At 36.8% G+C, this 18,321-nt stretch overlaps 1 protein-coding gene across 4 annotated transcripts in view; it reads left to right on the forward strand.

The window, feature by feature from the left end:
• Positions 1–18,321, forward strand: part of gulp1.L (GULP PTB domain containing engulfment adaptor 1 L homeolog) — a 106,827-nt gene that overhangs the window by 55,213 nt on the left and 33,293 nt on the right. For all 4 annotated transcript variants that reach the window (XM_041576373.1, XM_018236214.2, XM_018236215.2 and 1 more), the window contains 3 exons: positions 2,503–2,574; positions 5,274–5,372; positions 14,828–14,965. In XM_041576373.1, coding sequence (XP_041432307.1) covers positions 2,503–2,574; positions 5,274–5,372; positions 14,828–14,965 — 309 coding nt within the window. The remainder of the gene's footprint in view (positions 1–2,502; positions 2,575–5,273; positions 5,373–14,827; positions 14,966–18,321) is intronic.

Here is an 18,321-nt window from a genome sequence, read left to right on the forward strand (position 1 = left end):
ACTAACATAGCTCTATATACAGGTATATCTCTATTGAGCCCAATAGCAGAATAAACTCAATATACCAAACATATACTGGGACATATGTATGTATTAAGTTGTTATCTATGATTATACCATCAACCACACTAAAACACAAGGGTGCTGGGAGCTGTAAAATCCAAAACCATTTTATTTCTTCATTCAGCAAGATTCACACAGACATCAACACTTTTTCTTCAAATACAAATACCTTTTACATCACGTTACATCAGGACATTATTCAAAATCCACATTATTAGGCAATTCCAACAGTCAGCTAGTTAGGTAGTTTTTCAGTCAACATTCCCCCCTTTACAGTGCATTGCCCACTAGACTTCAAAGGTACTCTGCAGTGGGATTACAACACATTTGGGTTTTGCCTGAAGCTTCTCCAAAGTTCTTCATCCTAGTCTGCAACTTTGACCAAGACTGGTGGGTTATCCTCTGTGACACTATTCCCCACTTACTCCTAGTTGGGGTTTAAGCTGCCCATTCTCACTTTACTATTTCCTTACTCACACTGCTACAATGTCCTATTATACAAGCAAAGCCCTGTATTAAGTACATTTTGTGGCTGGTTATGGGATCAGGTGATTTTTATCTTTTTTGCATGAATCTCCTTTGCATCCTAAATTCCTCTAAGGGTGATGGCTGACAGCATGATTTGTTTCCCAAGATAAAAATGCATGACTGTGGGCAACAAATCTCCAATAAATGCTTCTCCGTGGCGCACAAAAATAAAAATATACCCATCATCAATGGCCCTAACAGTCCCCCTTTTATACATTTTCTAAGCTCCACCCTTCTGGGAGTTTGCAAAAATGCTAATAGTTTATAGTGTTCAAATTACCCGAGCAACCATGTACTGATTTGAATAAGAGACTGGAATATGAATAGGAGAGGGCCTGAATAGAAATATGAATAATAAAAAGTAGCAATAACAAAACATTTGTAGCCTTACAGAGCTGAAGATGGGGGTCTTTGACTCCCATTTGAAAGCTGGAATAGGTCAGAAGAGGAAGGCAAATCATTTAAAAACTATAAAAAATAATGAAAATTGAAAAGTGCTTAGAATTGGTCATTCTATATTATACTAAAAGTTAACTTAAACATGAACCACCCCTTCAAATTAGCAGCATTTCACACCCCCGTTACATATGTGGTTGTTTAAAACATTTATGGTGTGGTAAAAAAAAGGGGCACTCAAAAATAAAATGGAAGTGTAGCTGATCTGACCAGGATAACTATAAACACACAATAAAGAAAAAAATGATCAACACACATTCCCTTGTCCCCTGTTTCACAAATAATTGAGTATTTAAGCTATTCCTTGTATTTTGCATAACAGAGTTTTTTTAGTTACAAAATTATGATCATAAAATTGTCAAGGTAAACCCAATATGGTGGTCCTTACCATTTAATTCTGGTCAAGTTCTTTTCTGGGTTGGCACCTCCCTGCATAACTGCATAACTGCTTAAATGGGCTAGATTCTTCCCCATGCCAGTAGCACTTTATAAGGGGAGAGGTTTGCCAATTACAAAGCATTGATTTTTTTACACAGGCTTGTTCCTTCCTCCCTGCTTAAGGCTTGTAAAAGAGAGTGATTTAAAGGAGAAATCAACCTGTAGGGAAAAAACCCCGTACCCCCCACCCCAGGTAGACCTCTCTCCCTCATCCCCCCAGGCTGACTACCCCCCCCCCCCCGGGGAAATGCCCCATACTCCATACTTATCCCTCGGCACAGATTTTTCCAGTGAAGTTCCCCGTGTCCATCTTCCGTGTCCCCGGTAAGCTGACTGAGAGATTGGTATTTATGCGCATGCGCAGTTGGAGCAGTTTGCCGGTTTGCTACAACTGCAAATACGTGGAAATACATGAAAATTGCTGATCTCTCCCGGAAGATGGACTCGTGGAACTTCGCTGGAAGAATCTGCTCCGAGGGGTAAGTATGGAGTATGGGGCATTTCCCCCCGAGGGGGTAGTTAGCCTGGGGGGAGGAGGGAGGTCTACCTGGCGTGGGGGGGTACAGTGTTTTTTTCCCTACAGGTTAGTTTCTCCTTTAAGGTGTGGTGCCTGCATAAGCAAGCATGATTATTCAACAGACAGCAGTGTCAGGAGGCATAAACTAAACTTGTCATGCTCAAATACCTGTAACTTCTTCCATAAATACAACACTGACTGGTTTAGACATTACTGTATTTGTGAGAGGAGGGTGGGGGAAGGCAAGTAGGGCACAGGTTAGGGAACAGCAGGAGGTTCAAGCTGTAATGGGGTTACCACCTGCCACAGGGCAAATGCAGTTTTAATTTTTACTCTTAAGTATTAGGCAGTTACTTGGTGGACATTTGTCTTTTGTCAACTTTAGGTTCTACATAACTTTGTTTTACTGTCTGAGTATGAAAAACATGAATTGTCAAACAATTCACATTTTAAAATATTTGTTTCTTTAAATATCCTTTTTTTTTATATATATTTTGCAGTTTCTTGGGCATACAGAGGTTGAGCAACCCAAGGGTACAGAAATTGTAAGGGATGCAGTAAGAAAACTTAAGGTAAATTTAATCTTTTCTTTTTTTTTTTTTAATGTTTATGCAGTTTACGTAGTCACAGAGGAACCTAGTGGTTGAAGAAAAACAAAAGTGGAGGTAGACTGAGTAAACTTAAAGGGGTTGCTTAACTTCCAACACTTTTTTTCAGTTCAGTTGGTTTTAGATAATTCACCAGAAATACAGACTTTATCCAATTACTTTCTATTCTCATGTGTGACTGCTTTTCTAATATTGATGTTTAAAGTTTAATACTTCACCTTCTTATGTCTTTCTGAAGCAGCTCTGTAGGGGCTCTGTAAACTGTTCTAAACTGATACATTAGTTGATACATTTTTTTCTTTTTTTTTTAACAATATCACTGAGTTTCATTAAAAGTGTTGTTCACCTTCAAACGACTAGTTGTTTCAGATATATCACCAGAAATGGTAACTTTTCCCAATTACTTTCTAATTTCTATGCGTGGCCATTTTTCTAATATTGAAGTATAAAGTGTAAATTTTCACATTTGAAGCAGCTCTGGGGGGGGGGGGGGTTCGCTGACCCTGTAAACTGTTCTAAATAGATGCATTTAGTTGATACATTTCTTATCTTTAAATCCCTGGGTTTCATTACAGGCAGCTGTTAGAATTGATACAATAGCTGCTAAGACTCCAGAGATGCTGCTGAGAAATGGATCAACTAAATGTTGCAAAATTGTAACAGTTGAGAGTCTGCACCGGAATTACTGAGCTGCCAGATTAAAACACCAGAGACAGGGAAATTAAACTTTAAATTTAGATTTTGGAAAAACAGAAAAAAAAAAATAATAGAAAAGTAATTGGAAACAAAAACGTTATCTCTGGGGAACAATCTGAAAACAACTGAACTGAAAAAAGTGTTTGAAAGGTGAACAATCCCTTTAAGAGCTAATGTAGCAAATTGTAACAGTTCAGAATCTACACTTTTTTGTTGATTACTGAGCTGCCAGACTGAAACACCAGAGCCAGGAACATTAAACTTCAATTGTGGTAAAACCATCAAAAAGAAAAGATGCAATGGAAAGCAATGGATACATTTATTTCTGGTTAGTCTAAAACAACTGAACTAATAAAAGGGTTTTGAAGGTGAACAACCACTTTAAGTCACACCCACAGTATCATGCACCAAGATGCCCACCATCAGGTCCAGTAAAGCTTTAGAACCTAAGTGAGCATGTGGCCCCAGCATTTCAGGGCACAGTATTTCCATCATTTCATAACAGTGTCCCTAGCATTTAATCATGCAGCATGTCCTTAGCTATTCATGACATAGGCTGGCCAATCCAGTTTCTCATAAATGGCCCCAACATATATGACACAGTAGACCCCATTATTTATTGAGACAATGACTTCTGCAACTTATGACACAGCATGGCCACAACGTTTTTAGGACAATATGTGGCCCCAGCATTTTACAACACAGTGTGTCCATAACACTGTGCCCTCAGCATAGTACAAAACTCTGTTATGTGATTTTTAAAAAATACCCTTCCTCCCTGTCTAATGCTATCCCATCACCGGGCCGTTCCCCTGTATAGAGAAGCAGGGCTGGATTTACATAGTGGGTGCCCCTAGGCCCACTACCGTTTGTTGCCCCTGTACCCTCCAGGGGGACAGGAGCAATGGGGACTGGTGCACGAGAAATGTAAAGAATTATTGTATCTCCAGCATATTCCCAGTGTTTTTGAACCAACGTGGGTGTGGTAGGGCAGCATGCCATCACCCTAAAATCCTGCCGCCCTAGGCCTGCGCCTAGATGGCCTTTCCACAAATCCGGGCCTGCAGAGAAGCACAATGGGATTGGCAGTTATCACATCGGGCTGTGTCACATCTACACTCATCTAATATTACCAGTACATCAAGTAGTTAAACTGTCTTGAAATCTGTACTGTAGCTGGTTATCAGTTGCAACTGGCCAAACAACATTTTCAAACTAGATAACAGTACTTCTACCTCACCATTATGTTCTTTGTTCTACGGAAACCACAAGATGGAGCTTTTGCTTCGGGATAAAATTCCATATTTTCTAGTCACCATTTTATGCAGTACTGTTTTGTTTTGCATGTTTGCCTGAAACAGGTTTTGTTTGATTTTCAAATTTTGACTTCTGAAAAATCACATAGAGTACATGCAATAGCATTTTATTTATTCACAATGTGGTCGGTTTTTAGCCTTAAAGTTTCCAGTCTTATTTTGTTAAAGAGGAAAGGCTTCCAGGCTGAACTATAACACATTTGGAATCTTGGGTGCCAGTAGTTCTTAAACAGGAAAAGTATGGGGCAAATTCACTAAAGGGCAAATTTTTGCCTGCAAAGGCTTAGCCACACTACGTGCCACGTTGCCAGATGCAAATTCACTACCACTACACTAATTCACTAAAATGCAAAGTTGCGTCTTAGCAGCCGAATGCTGGAAAAGTTTTGCTAGTTTAAATTGTTATCACTGTTATAATTAAAATATAACAATGTAGATACATAAAGTTATTGGACACAGAAATATATTATCTAGTCGTGACTGTTATAACTATTATGTAAAGATCTTTAAATAAAAACAAGTTTGAAAAAAATAAATAAATAAAGATGTTTAATTAACATCATTTGATCATGCAACAAACTGTTTATCGGTGGAGCTCCCTTTTAACAAGACAGCCAGAAGCTCAAGTCTACTTGTTTTCTGTTGTGCTAGTTTTCCAGACATATTAAGAAATCAGAAGGCCAGAAAACCCCCAAGGTTGAACTACAGATTTCAATCTATGGTGTGAAAATTCTAGACTCTAAGACAAAGGTAAGTAAGTAGCCTATTTACTGAAAACAGAAAATTCCATTTTTAGTTTCTATTTTACTTTGCTTGTTTATCCTATAAACCTCACTTTTTTAAAATAAATATTATTACATATTACTTGGGAACCAAAGAAAGGGTGATTCCACCAATGGAAGTGTGCTATCAGCAGTGCCATTTATTAATACTACCAATTAAAGGCAATTTGGTCCTGGTTTGGGGTAGATAGAAATGTTTACATGTTGTTTGGGTGTTTGGCACACTAGGAGGTTTGATTACTGCTAAAAATAGCAGGTAAGAAATCATTGTGGGTTGCTTCACATTCACAACAATTTCACCAATTTTGATGGAATGAAAGGAAAATAAAGCAAAGTATTATATGACAGCATTTTCTGTTTACTTTTAGATATTATGGGTAAACATCAGGTCACTAATACATAGGCCAAAGGAACTGCATTAGAAATATTACTGTATATAAATAAGGTTATACCAGATGAATGAAATCCCACTTCTTTAACAATATACTGGACTCTAAATGCCTAAAAACTATATATTTATTATAATTACATTTTCAGAATATAAATTCATATGCATCTATTCAGAAATCAACATACTACTACATTTAATGTGAAACATGCCACTTAAAGTAAGTTTACCCCCCCCAAAAAACATATATAAATATGCACATAGAACATGGACCGGCCTTATCCTATGGCAAAAAGTTTTGGGTTTTGATCCACTTTAATTTAATTGAAAAATATTACAGGGTACATTGTCTAACTTTCATGGTCAACTGCATCATCCTTAAGAGATACTGTCATGGGAAAACATGTTTTTTTCAAAATGCATCTGTTAATAGTGCTGCTCCAGCAGAATTCTGCACTGAAATCCATTTTTCAAAAGAGCAAGCAGGTTTTGTTATATTCAGTTTTGAAATCTGACATGGGGCTAGACATATTGTCAATTTCCCAGATGCCTCCAGTCATGTGGGTCCTCCAACACTGATGGAGAAGGTTTGAAGGAGAAATTCAGTCTGGTGTGTCAGCCAATGGGATGATAATCAGGTGTGAGTGAGGTACTGCTTAATTTAAAGAAAAGAAACATATTTTTTGAAATTTTTCATGAACAAAAGAGATTTCTGACTCCATTTGGTATACTCTGGGAGATATTAAAGAAACCCAAACTAATATAAAAGGCACTAAAGGACTCTCTTGCATGGCTAATGCCAATGTTCAAGTACATGATCAGGAATGATCAAACAATGGTGTGTATGGCAGGGTTGCAAGGAAAAAAACACTACTATCCAAACATAACATTGCTGCAGGTGTCTGGTTTGCTGATAAGTCAGAAGTTTATTGGGACAGGTGAGACCAAAATAGAACTTTTTGGCTTGAATATAAGCTAGTATGTTTGGCAAAAGGCAAACAATGCATACCATCTGTTAATAATGGGACACATCAAGCATTGTGTTTTTATTGTGTTTGTTTATTTGGGTTCTCGTGATCAAATTTTAGGACTTGTGGAAAAAACAGATTTAATGTTTTAGGTTAAATTAATGCAGAAATTTAAAAGGGTTCACAAGTTTCAAGCACCACTATATGTAGCAGTTTTGGCGGCAACTGCCTTCAATTCCTGTTGCTACAACACTTCACATTTGGCAAGCAAGTAATAGTCTCCTATGTATTGTTGGCTTGTGAGTTTACCAGTGCAATCTTAGAGGTTCTGGTAGGTCTAATCAGATACTCTCTAAGAGTGTGGTTGCCTATTGAGGAGGTTGAGAAGTGTTTACATGGCTTCCTAACACTTCAGCTCACTATAGATGGAAAGAGGTATGATTTTTTTTTGGTGGTGTTGACCCACTTGGGGCTCTTTGGTAGATTCTGCTCCCTAGTTAATTTGTGCCTGTAAGTCTCAGGTTTATATAGGCATTTGCAAAATTTTAACATTGTATAAGTTTTTATTAGGACAAAATACATAAAAGTAAATATGGTCACATCTGTAGCAGTTGTCACCAGTGCAAAACAAGCTTACATGCTCACTAATGTCTTTTGCTTTGCTAGCATGACCAGACTCTGCTGAGTGCAAAACCCTCAATCCCATATATAGCTATGTAATTCTTTCTAAAGCTGTTGGCCAGTAAAATGTTATGACTCAGACTTTCCAAGTGTGCATGCTAAGTAAATCCTGCTTAAATACATATCAACTAATTCAGAGAGAAACACTCTGTAAAAGCAAGTTTAGTCTCACACTGTTAGATTTGCATTTAAGCAAAATATGTGCCAGTAATAATATGAAGCTTTTGGGATAGTAATTCCTCCATCCGTTTTTGTGTCTAATCCATGTTTCATATATTAAACACATCACAATGCTTTAATATTTTGTTCTCCTGCTGAGAGTTGTAGGCAATATAAATATTTTTGATACACAGGATTTCATGGTATTATTGGTATAGCAAATTAATAATATACAGTTTGTTTTACATTTATGCCTTATAAGCACTTCTCTGAATATTTAGAAAGAACAATGCTCTCATTTATTAAATAATGTAAATGTAACACCTTCTAAAGTGAGAGCTATGAAAGTTCAGTTTTACACTGTGTTGCAATCCTATGCATACTGGCCATCAAACTATTCAGCTGCCCTGACCAATGGTGTAGAAAATGCCCTGTGTGCCACAATGGCTTAAACTGCAAATACAAGTGGTTATTACAATGCCGTAATGTGTATTTTTGGGACAAGAACCAACTGTATATGGCTTGGATGGCTTCAAGCATTTGAAACCAATGGTTTCCAGCTACAATACTGTCAGAGACTCAGAGCATTTATAAGCATGGCAGTGGCTTTGTCATTAAGCTCCATAGCTGAGATCTAGCCTTTAAAATTTATCTAATTTGTTCCTTTGTTTTGTTCCTGTGTCCCGGCCTGGTATATCGACTCGGTTGTAGATTTCCCAGTGTTGACCCTTTGGCCTGTTACCTGGACACTCCTTCTGCTTGCTGTCTGCCCCAGACAGATGGTAATACTGGACTCCTCCTTTGGATGCCATATGCCCTTATTTCCAGCCTGTTTATTTGGCTCAGTCTGCATTCATCATGACTGTTTTCTATCCTTTACCCTCTTAGCAAACAATACAACTTTACCCAGCATATGGACTCCAGCCTGACTTTTGAAAAACAACCCTATATACCATTACCATCAGACTTAGCTTTTACAGCAAAGGCTATGTATACATGGTATATGCTTGTAAGTTCAGTGACTTCCAAGAACAATGTCTCCAGATCCTTAATATAGTAAGAGGCACCCCAAATACATTAAAGTGGAAACTTTAGCGACATTTATAAAATGTAAAGTAAGAGGCAATTGATCCTGAAACCTGAGACCTCCCGTACTATTCCAAAAAGAAGGTTACCTAAAGGCTGGAAAAGGGTTTAACATGGTATAGATCAGTGGTCCCAAACCAGTGACTTGCGAGCAACATGTTGATCACCAATCCCTGGGATGTTGCTCTTAGTGGCCTCGAAGCAGGTGCTTATATTTCAATTCCATGCTTGGAGACACGTTTAAGTAGTATAAAACAGGTTTACTTCCAAGCAGAGCTTCCTGTAGGCTGTCAGTCCACATAGGGCTTCCATATAGTCAACCACAGCCTTTTTTTGGAACCCCCTTAGACACTTTTAAATGCTTGTGTTGCTCCCCAACTCTCTTTATATTTGAATGTGGCTCATGGGTAAAAGTTTGGGGGCACCTAGTATAGATCAAAATTAACCTGCATTGCTAAAAATGCTGTCATCTACCACATAGAGTGGTAGGTGACTGGGTTGGCTGCCTACACACCATTATTAAAAACAAACAACAAATTTTAAATTTAAATTGTTAAAAAGTGTAACATTGCTTATATGATGGAGTAAGTAGGAACTTGTAAGTAAAGAAGTTGTGAAGATAAAGTGCTACATAAACATTTGCTTTTTAAAATGTCATTCATTATTTAGACACTGCAGTACAAATAGAACAGCTGCCATCTGTGGAAGGCCACCAAGGCCCCCCCGACTTGGGCAGCAGGATTTTAGGGGGCAGCATGCTGCCCAACCACACCAGCATTGGTTCAGAACCACTGGGGATGCGCAGGAGATATGATAGTTTTTAAACTTCCCGTGCACCACTTCCCATTGCTCTGAAAATTTGTGTGAATAAAGGGGAGGGGACGGGGGTGATGAACAACAGCAGGTCTAGGGGTGCCCGCTATGTCAATCCGGCCCTGACAGCTGCATCTGGCGCACATAATTCATATAATAACAGCAGCTCATTCATTTTAGAGGTAAAATTAGGCATTGCTGTGTCTACAGATGCTTAAATGAATCCTGCATTGTCACTGTGGTGGCATACATGTACGGTAGAAGAAGAATTACCAAACACTCTAAGGCATGTGAAGCGGGGCGTACCCCTGCATGTTCATTCACGTCAGTGATGTAACGTTTCAGGGGAGGACCCCTTCGTCAGATGAAGGGGTCCGCCCTGGAAACATTACATCACTGACCTGAATAAACATGCAGGGGTTTCCCCCCGCTTCACATGCCTTCGAGTGTTTGGTAATTCTTCTTATACTGTATTTTCGGAGAGGTGCAGACCTCTTTTCCAAACACCAGGCAGGACACTTGGAGAGGCTGGGAAGATAGGTATCGTATTGGCATACATGTACGACCAGCCTGGTTCCAGACCAGTCCAAACTTCATGTACTGGGTTTGCTGCAAATCTTGGCCACTCTGAGTGAAAAAAGCTCAATATGAGCTCAATTTTCTTTTTAGAGATTTTGGAACTCATGGATCTGTGTGAATGGCTCTCTGAAGCTTTCTATTAGCTGAGAAACAGATAGGTAATTCAAAAGTGACAATTTATTTGTAGTTCTTTTTATTGTATAGACAGTTACAGGAGACCGTTATTTCATTGTCAGACGTGCCAGTTTTCTTCCCAGGTACTGGCATGCTAAAAGTTACATATGTTTTTCATTGTCTACATGATCTATCTGCAAGTCCTGTCCCTTTTCACCACACACTGAAAAGTACTTTTTTATTGAATTGATCCTTGTACTTTTCATACTAACCATATGGGATAGGAATGGAAAAGCAGTTTGGCTTTAAAGTGACTCATGCTATCTGTTTTTGCAATCACTGACTCATACTATCTTTTGTAACAACAGATATTCCATGACTCCTAATGGAAAACACAATTGGCTACAGACAATATAAAATACAATAATAACACTAATTTGAATTAAACTCAAAGGAAAAAAAATATGATTCCTGGAAAATGTCTCTAAAAACTAACAAAGCTGGGCATCGGTGTGTTTTTCTTTACGAATTTTATTGATGCCTTTCTACTTACCCTTCCATATATACTGTATGTGCACGTACAAACGAGTGTATAATGTAAAAGTGAATTAATGAATGCAGCTTATCTGTACTGTTTAGAAGTGTTCACTTTTATTGCAGCCGAGTTTAACTGCATTTTCAAAATGTAACATGCTCCATTTGTTGTGCGCATTCTTAATACAACAGAATGTGTAGTTGTGTTTTGAACTTACAAATACGCATAAAAAATGCATATAAAAATAATCTATGCTTTTTGACGCTTTCCGGATGCATTTCTTGACATACATGAAGCAGGCTAGAGTCCTGTGTGGAACCAATTTGTTAAACCCAACCCGCAACCCGGACCAGCAACCCGCATACTTACCCGCTTGGACCCGCTACCCAACCCGAAGTACCTTATCCGCAAACCGATCGACGACCCACTGACCATCAAGAAACAGGGAGTGCTGTCATTGTAAACCGGAAGTGACATCATTGGAAGTTGGCTTGATCAGAAAAAAGGGAGTAACACAGGAAGCACTGTCATTGTAAACCGGAAGAGATATCATTGGAAGTAGGCGTGATCAGAAAAAAAGTAAAACTCGCTATTGAGAAGACCCTTGACCTGCAAACCCAGAGAACCGCCGGCCCGTGTCTATACCCGCTCCCGAAACTTCTACCGGCAACCTGCGGGTACCTGACCCGCTGCAGGACTCTAAAGCAGCCATTTGTAACAGCCCTAACTCGTAAACTGATCCAAATAAAATAAAGAACCAACTGTACCTAACTAGAATGTACTGAAAAATACTACTTTACCTTATGATTCACACTTAGCTCTGACCCCTAGAGCTAAAAGGAGCAAGAACAGCATTATATGAATTTTGGTGCCATGAGGCAGCTTCTTAATAATCATAATCAGAAAAGCAGTTGGCGTAACCAATCCTTGTAGACAAGATAACACTATGAATTCAACAAAGGTATGGGATCTTTTATCTGGATACCCATTTTCTAGGAAGTTCAGAATTACAGGACCACCATCTCCCATATAATCAGTTGTAAACAAATATATTACAATTTTAAAAAAATGATTTATATTTTCTCGGTAATAATAAAACAGTACCATGTACTTGATCCCAACTAAAATGTAATTAATCCTTATTGGAAGCAAAACAATCCTATTGGGGTTAAGTGGTTTTTAGTAGACTTTAGATATGGACATTCAAATTATAGAAAGATCCCCTATCTGGAAAACCCCAGGTGCTGAGCATTCTGGATAACAGGTCCCATACCTGTAATACAGATGCAATACATGTGAAAAGTACAGTGGTGCCACCACAATCAGTCAGTAGTAGCTTTAGTGAGGGGGCAAGAATGAATAAATCCCTTATACAATGCTCAAAACCGCCAGTTTTATCACCACAGAAAAAATTCAAGTAATGAAAAAAATATTTTCTGAGTGAAAAGGTGTCAAAAATGTACATGATCAAGGTTTACCCTAGGCTTGCATTAAGTTAAATATTCTCACAAATTTTTCTCATTTTTTCAGCTTACCTGACTTTCCTCCATATTACTGTGTTCTTCATTTTTAATGATGGTTGGAGCTGTTCATCACCGAGAAGTTGGATATTAATAATTGTCTTAATAGACGAGCCAATGCTTTAATGGGACATGTGATGGTAGAAACACATATGCTAAGTGGGGTCATTGTGCAAAAACTTAATCTGCCAATATTTACACACTGCTCACTGCCTACCATGCTAAATGAATTACTGCAGTTCTGTGTGCTCAGTTTCAGGGCACAGAGACCTGTGTACATCCTATGAATAAAGTGCTTCCTGTCTGTACTCCATCATGCAAGTGTCCTAGGTGATTTAAACTGCCACACTCATAACCCCTCTCAACTCTGGCCATTGCATTTTCTTCAACAAACCTTCTCTTTTGAACTCCAGCATTCCACAGATACATCAAACCATAAGAATGCTTTGAACAGTGACCCCTTTTCTCTTTCAGATCTTCACCTTATTACATCTTCTGTTTCACACTCTTCTCCTTCTGTCTGTCTTACTTAGTTAGCGGGAGATCTATTTTTCTATGAAATGGATCATTGGACTAGAGGGCATCCCTTTAGACTAGTGGAAAAGAACTTTCATTTGAAGCAGAGTAGGTGGTTCTTCAGAGTGAAGGAAGTTGAGGAATGCTCTGCCGGGTGATGTGATGGCTGATTCTCTTAACAGCTTTAAGAGTGGCTTAAATGATTTCTTAGACAAGCATAATATCCAAGGCTATAGTTATACTAAAATCTACAATTAATATAGACATTAATTGTATATATATATATATATATATACTGTATATATATTACCAAAAAATCAACTGCACTCCAAGGCCTTTTGTGCGAACAAAAAGTGGTGATTATTTCAACATTTCAGCTGCTATACTTGGGCCGTCATCAGAAGCCTAAACATTAAAATAAATCACCCATATTTGTTTGCACAAAAGACCTTGAAGTGCGGTTGATTATACATATATACTGTATGTATAATCAAGCGCAATCCAAGGTATGTTGTGCAAACAAAAAGTGGTAATTTTCTAAGTCCCCACCCCTACTCCTTGAAATCTGTTTTCATTCAAAAAAGATTTGAATTACCCCACGCAGAAATAAGTTTCCAATGTTTGCTCTTACTCTAAAATCTTCTTGTTAGTAAAAATAATTGATTAAAAACAAACGTGAAAATGAAGCATGTGGTATCTGTGGCACATTATGCCGCAATTCCACAAAAAAGTCCCTAGAAATGATATTCATGTGTTGCCAATTATTCCAAAAACAGAAAGTTTTAGTTGTCTTATTTTTATTTGTATGAAAAGCAGCAGCCAGCTGGTTTGTGTATCATTTCTCAACCCACTGAAATGTAAATAAATAGCACTGGGCATGCTTATACTATAGCCTTTCTATGATTAGAAAAGTATTGTGTATGCAATGCAGCGCTGCACAATATGTTGAAGCGATATAAATACATGTTAATAATAATACTAATAATGAACTGAAGCCTTCAATAAAAATTGAAGATAATACAAAACATTTTTAAATATACTAGAACAAGTCTTTAAAAATGTGCTATATTTTAAGTAAAAGTGTTTGTTTTAACAGCTTGTTCCTCAAATAAAAATATTTATCATCTGTATTACTCAAGGGAGAGGAATTTGAGATTAAATTATGCATTACTTTTGTCTCTCCACACCTAGGAATACTAAACTAGGATTTAAAGCTTTTGCCACTTGGTGTCCTTCTTGCACTGTATTTCATTTGATACAGAACACACTGCAGCACACAACAAGGGTTTCGATCTACTTACACAACTGGACATTAGATCACTGTGTTATACTGTAATGTCACATTAATCATTTCCATCTTTTCTAAAGTGTTTTCACTTTTGTATGAAATGTAAAAAATACAAATATAACAGACTGTATAGCTGCAGTAAATAACAGAGATATGTGCAGCTATTTTAAACAGTTTATGTAGATTTATAGTTCTTTTAGGTATTTTCTTTGTTTGTGTTTCAGAACTGACTTGATGATGAGAAATGCTGTAGGCATATGTCTGTAATGATTTTGGGGGATGGGCTGTGTTAAAAGACCATACAAGCAAACTCCTATTTTTCCAAAGTATGTAATAATGCTATACTGTGATTTAATTGTATTTATTACATTAATCTTGGTGGTCTCCTTAAAGTGTTGCATAATGGATCTAAGAAAGAACCATTAGTTCATAACCACATACCTATTTTACATGACTTGCCACCATGCAAGGTCACAGATGCCGCCTTAAACATCAGATTCAATATCAAATTGTCCTTATAGTGGTCTTCCGTGTGTTGCCGCCTTAAACAACAGAAATCTGTGAAAATTAGAAGCTGCTGTTTGTGGGAAGGCTTCTTTTTTAAGTGGTTTTTTTTTTACCCACTGCCTTTGGGCGTCATTTTCTAATGAAGAGAATTTAACATTTTGTTTTTTTCCCCCTTTTATTAGCATTGTTTGTACAAATACGTTGTTCTACAGTGTTTCTTGTCAAATTGAATTAGTTAACTCAATTCCTCAATTTGTTTTTGTTTATAGGAAGTAATGCACAACTGTCAGTTACACAGGATATCATTTTGCGCTGACGATAAGACAGACAAGAGGATATTTACATTTATATGTAAAGATTCAGAGTCGAATAAGCACTTATGTTATGTGTTTGATAGCGAAAAGTGTGTAAGTATGCCAGATGTTGGAGGATTTTTTTTCTGTTCTACATGAAAAGGGTTTGGCTTGGCTGGGGTTTCCAGTAATGACTTTGGCTCAGATTGAATCTCCAGATGTTTATCTTCAGTATTGGCTCCAACCTATCATGACAAAATAGATCAAGATGTTTCTTTTGACTTTCTTCCCATGCTAGGAATCATACAAGTCTTTGGAAAAATCTGTTTTTCTTTTTGGCCTGAAAGATCTGTAACGACTGACCTATCCAAAAGCCTAATCTAAACTACTCCACAAAAGTACAAATGAATGCAGAGCTCCATCAGCATACAGAGAAATACATTGCTTTGAACTAGCAGGAAATCTGTGCCAGGATCCTGCATTGCTTTCGTCCACAGTTTATGATTTTATATTTGAAAAAAAAAAACATCTGCATTATTTCAAGGCCTTCATGTCTGAGCTGGCTGTAAAGCATAAGATAGATGTTGTTAATACAAATAAAACAAGTGAGGCTCACAAAGCCTTATCTCTGTTGTTGCTGAACATATTAAAGCCAAAATATGTTTTTGAAAAATAGAATTTGCTAGATACAGTATATATAGGGATGGATTTTTTGCATAAAATGGAAACTTATGGAATTCATTTGGAAGAGTTTAACTATGGGCTTTTGTATTTTTTCAACACAAATTAACTATGTAACAGTATATATAGTAAAGTTATCTATGAGCCTTATGTAATGCAGTATGATATACTGCATATCATATATATATATATATATATATATATATATATATATATATATATATATATATATATATATATATATATATATAAATATACTCTTAGTGGAAGAAAATGTTTGTTTGCAATGCCAATATATACAGATAATTGCTGGGTAAGTTTTACAGTGTATTACTGGCATCTCCTAGACATGCTCTGTGAATAGTCAAATCAGTAAGAACCTCATAAAATGTGAGAAGTGTCAGTTACTACCAGGGTGTCCAAAGGTCCCAGTAATGAACGCCATTTGGCTTATTATCAAAGTAGAAAGATCCATAATTCCAGGTGACACTTATGAAAATGCTTATAACACTCCTCAGAATGAGTGAGTGCAATTAAATAAAACAAGAACAGAACAGGTTTACTGACAAAATTATTTTCTTCCCATCAGATAAATTAAATCCCTTGTGGGCAGTATGAATACATTTGCTTTTCATCAACAGTGCATTCCATTTATGCAATTGAAGATAAACAAAACAAGATAAAAACCTTCAAGTAGAAATGTCTGCTAAAAGTTCGATCCAAAGTTGGTTTGTTTGGGTTTTGTTAAAAATGAATCAAAAGGATAATTTGGTTTAACTGAATGTTACAAGTGAGACTCAAATATTTTTATTACACAATTTCATGAGTAAGCTATAACGCATATTTTGGGCACTATTAACATGTTAATATATAACTTTATGCATTTAAATATATATGCCTTCTATGTTGTTCCTAGTTTTGAAGAAATACTGTATGTTTAAAACAGCTCTCAATGAAATAACTCTCAGTCATTAATTAAATAACAAGTTAAATAACATCACCCTAAAATATTGATCTAACATTTAGGGGCAGATTTACACAGGGTCGAATATCGAGGGTCAATTAACCCTCGATATTCGTCTGCCGAATGTAAATCCTTCAACTTCGAATATCGAAGTCAAAGGATTTGGCGCAAATAGTTCGATCCTTAAATCCTTTGAATCGTTCGAAGGATTTTAATCCATCAATCGAACGATTTTTCTTTGACCTAAAAATTGATAAAAAGCCTATGGGGACCTTCCCCATAGGCTAACATGACACCTCGGTAGGTTTTAGGTGGCGATGTAGGGGGTTGAAGTTTTTTCTTAAAGAGACAGTACTTTGACTATGGAATGGTCGAATAGTCGAACGATTTTAGTTTGAATCGTTCGATTCGAAGTCGTAGTCGAAGGTCGAAGTAGCCAAAAAAAATTTCTAAATTCAAAGTTTTTTTTATTCTATTCCTTCACTCGAACTAAGTGAATGGGCCCCTTAATATGTTCATCAGGTTGCAATCTTTAAGATTAGTATAGATTTAGACATTTATAGACATCAAAGTGGGTTAATACATCCTTCACACGAACAAAAATGCTAGCAAGGCAGCTAACAACCAAAAGCAAAACAAAAATCAAATTTAATTGTTCTAGCAGTGTGTTTCTGTTAATTTTTTCTGAAGTGCTCTGTCAGCTGTAATTGCTCACAATGTTTATCTTAATGAAACTTTAGATAATACAATAGATTTATCAGATGGGTAAAATATCCCTACATAATCTCTACAGAATGAGAGAACCATTATATGAGAACATAAATATTTGCTTTCTAGACAGGGCTTGGCAGACTATTTATTAATATTTACCAAATATTGGCATGTATTTCTATGTGTTTTTCTGATGTCCTCCTAGAAATATTCACATGATATATTAGTTAGGCTCAAAGATTGCCTATTATTATTTTTTTTTTAAATTGTAGTTTTTTTAATGTTTTGCAATTTAACAAAAAACCTACAAAATCAAGTTGGGTTATCAAAAAAGGTGAGAAAAGGTAGGAGGAAGAAGAATGGGAAAAAACTATAGAGGTCACAGAAACATCAGTAACCAACTAGCTAGGTCTCCGGTGTGTGGCTTATATTGTTATAATACACAAAAGCCATGAATATCTTGTAAATTATATCCTTATAAACGGTGAGTTCTGATGTCATCAGTTATAAATGGTGAGTTCTGATGTCATTTCTGTCACATGACTCCCTAAAACTTGTGTATTATAATAAATAAAGTACCCCCAGTTGCAAAATATGAGGATATTAGAAGTTACCTCCATGACCTTTGGCCTTCGGCCTCGTGTTTTTATATGGTCATGAAACTCCTCTGTAACTTATAATATCCTTATATTTTACAAGAGGGGGTACTTTATTCACTATATAATAGGTTAGTTGTTTAATTAAGGTGACAGATGTGAATCCTTTTTGCTTGTTTATTTTGTCCAGTCATCTCAATGGTTTTGGTGTTTTGGTAAGTTATTATTGACAAGAGCAAAGCTATTTTCATATCTGGCTTGTTTATGGATTGTGGAGGTAAGTTTTGTTGTAGTGGGGATAGCAGATGTGTTCCACATTCTGAAAATCAAAAATCTGGATGCGGTAAGTATATCAAACACAGTACATCAGTGACTTTGCGGGATGGATTCTACTTCCATATTTAGCAAACCTGGCTAGTGGAGTCAGCTTGATATTTAGGCCTGTGACAACTTTGATCAAAAGAGAAATAGATTTCCAAAAATGTTGTAGAACTAGGCAATTCCCCCACATACATTTG

Source organism: Xenopus laevis, chromosome 9_10L, assembly GCF_017654675.1.
Source record: "Xenopus laevis strain J_2021 chromosome 9_10L, Xenopus_laevis_v10.1, whole genome shotgun sequence".
In the NCBI taxonomy this organism is placed as follows: Eukaryota; Metazoa; Chordata; class Amphibia; order Anura; family Pipidae; genus Xenopus; species Xenopus laevis.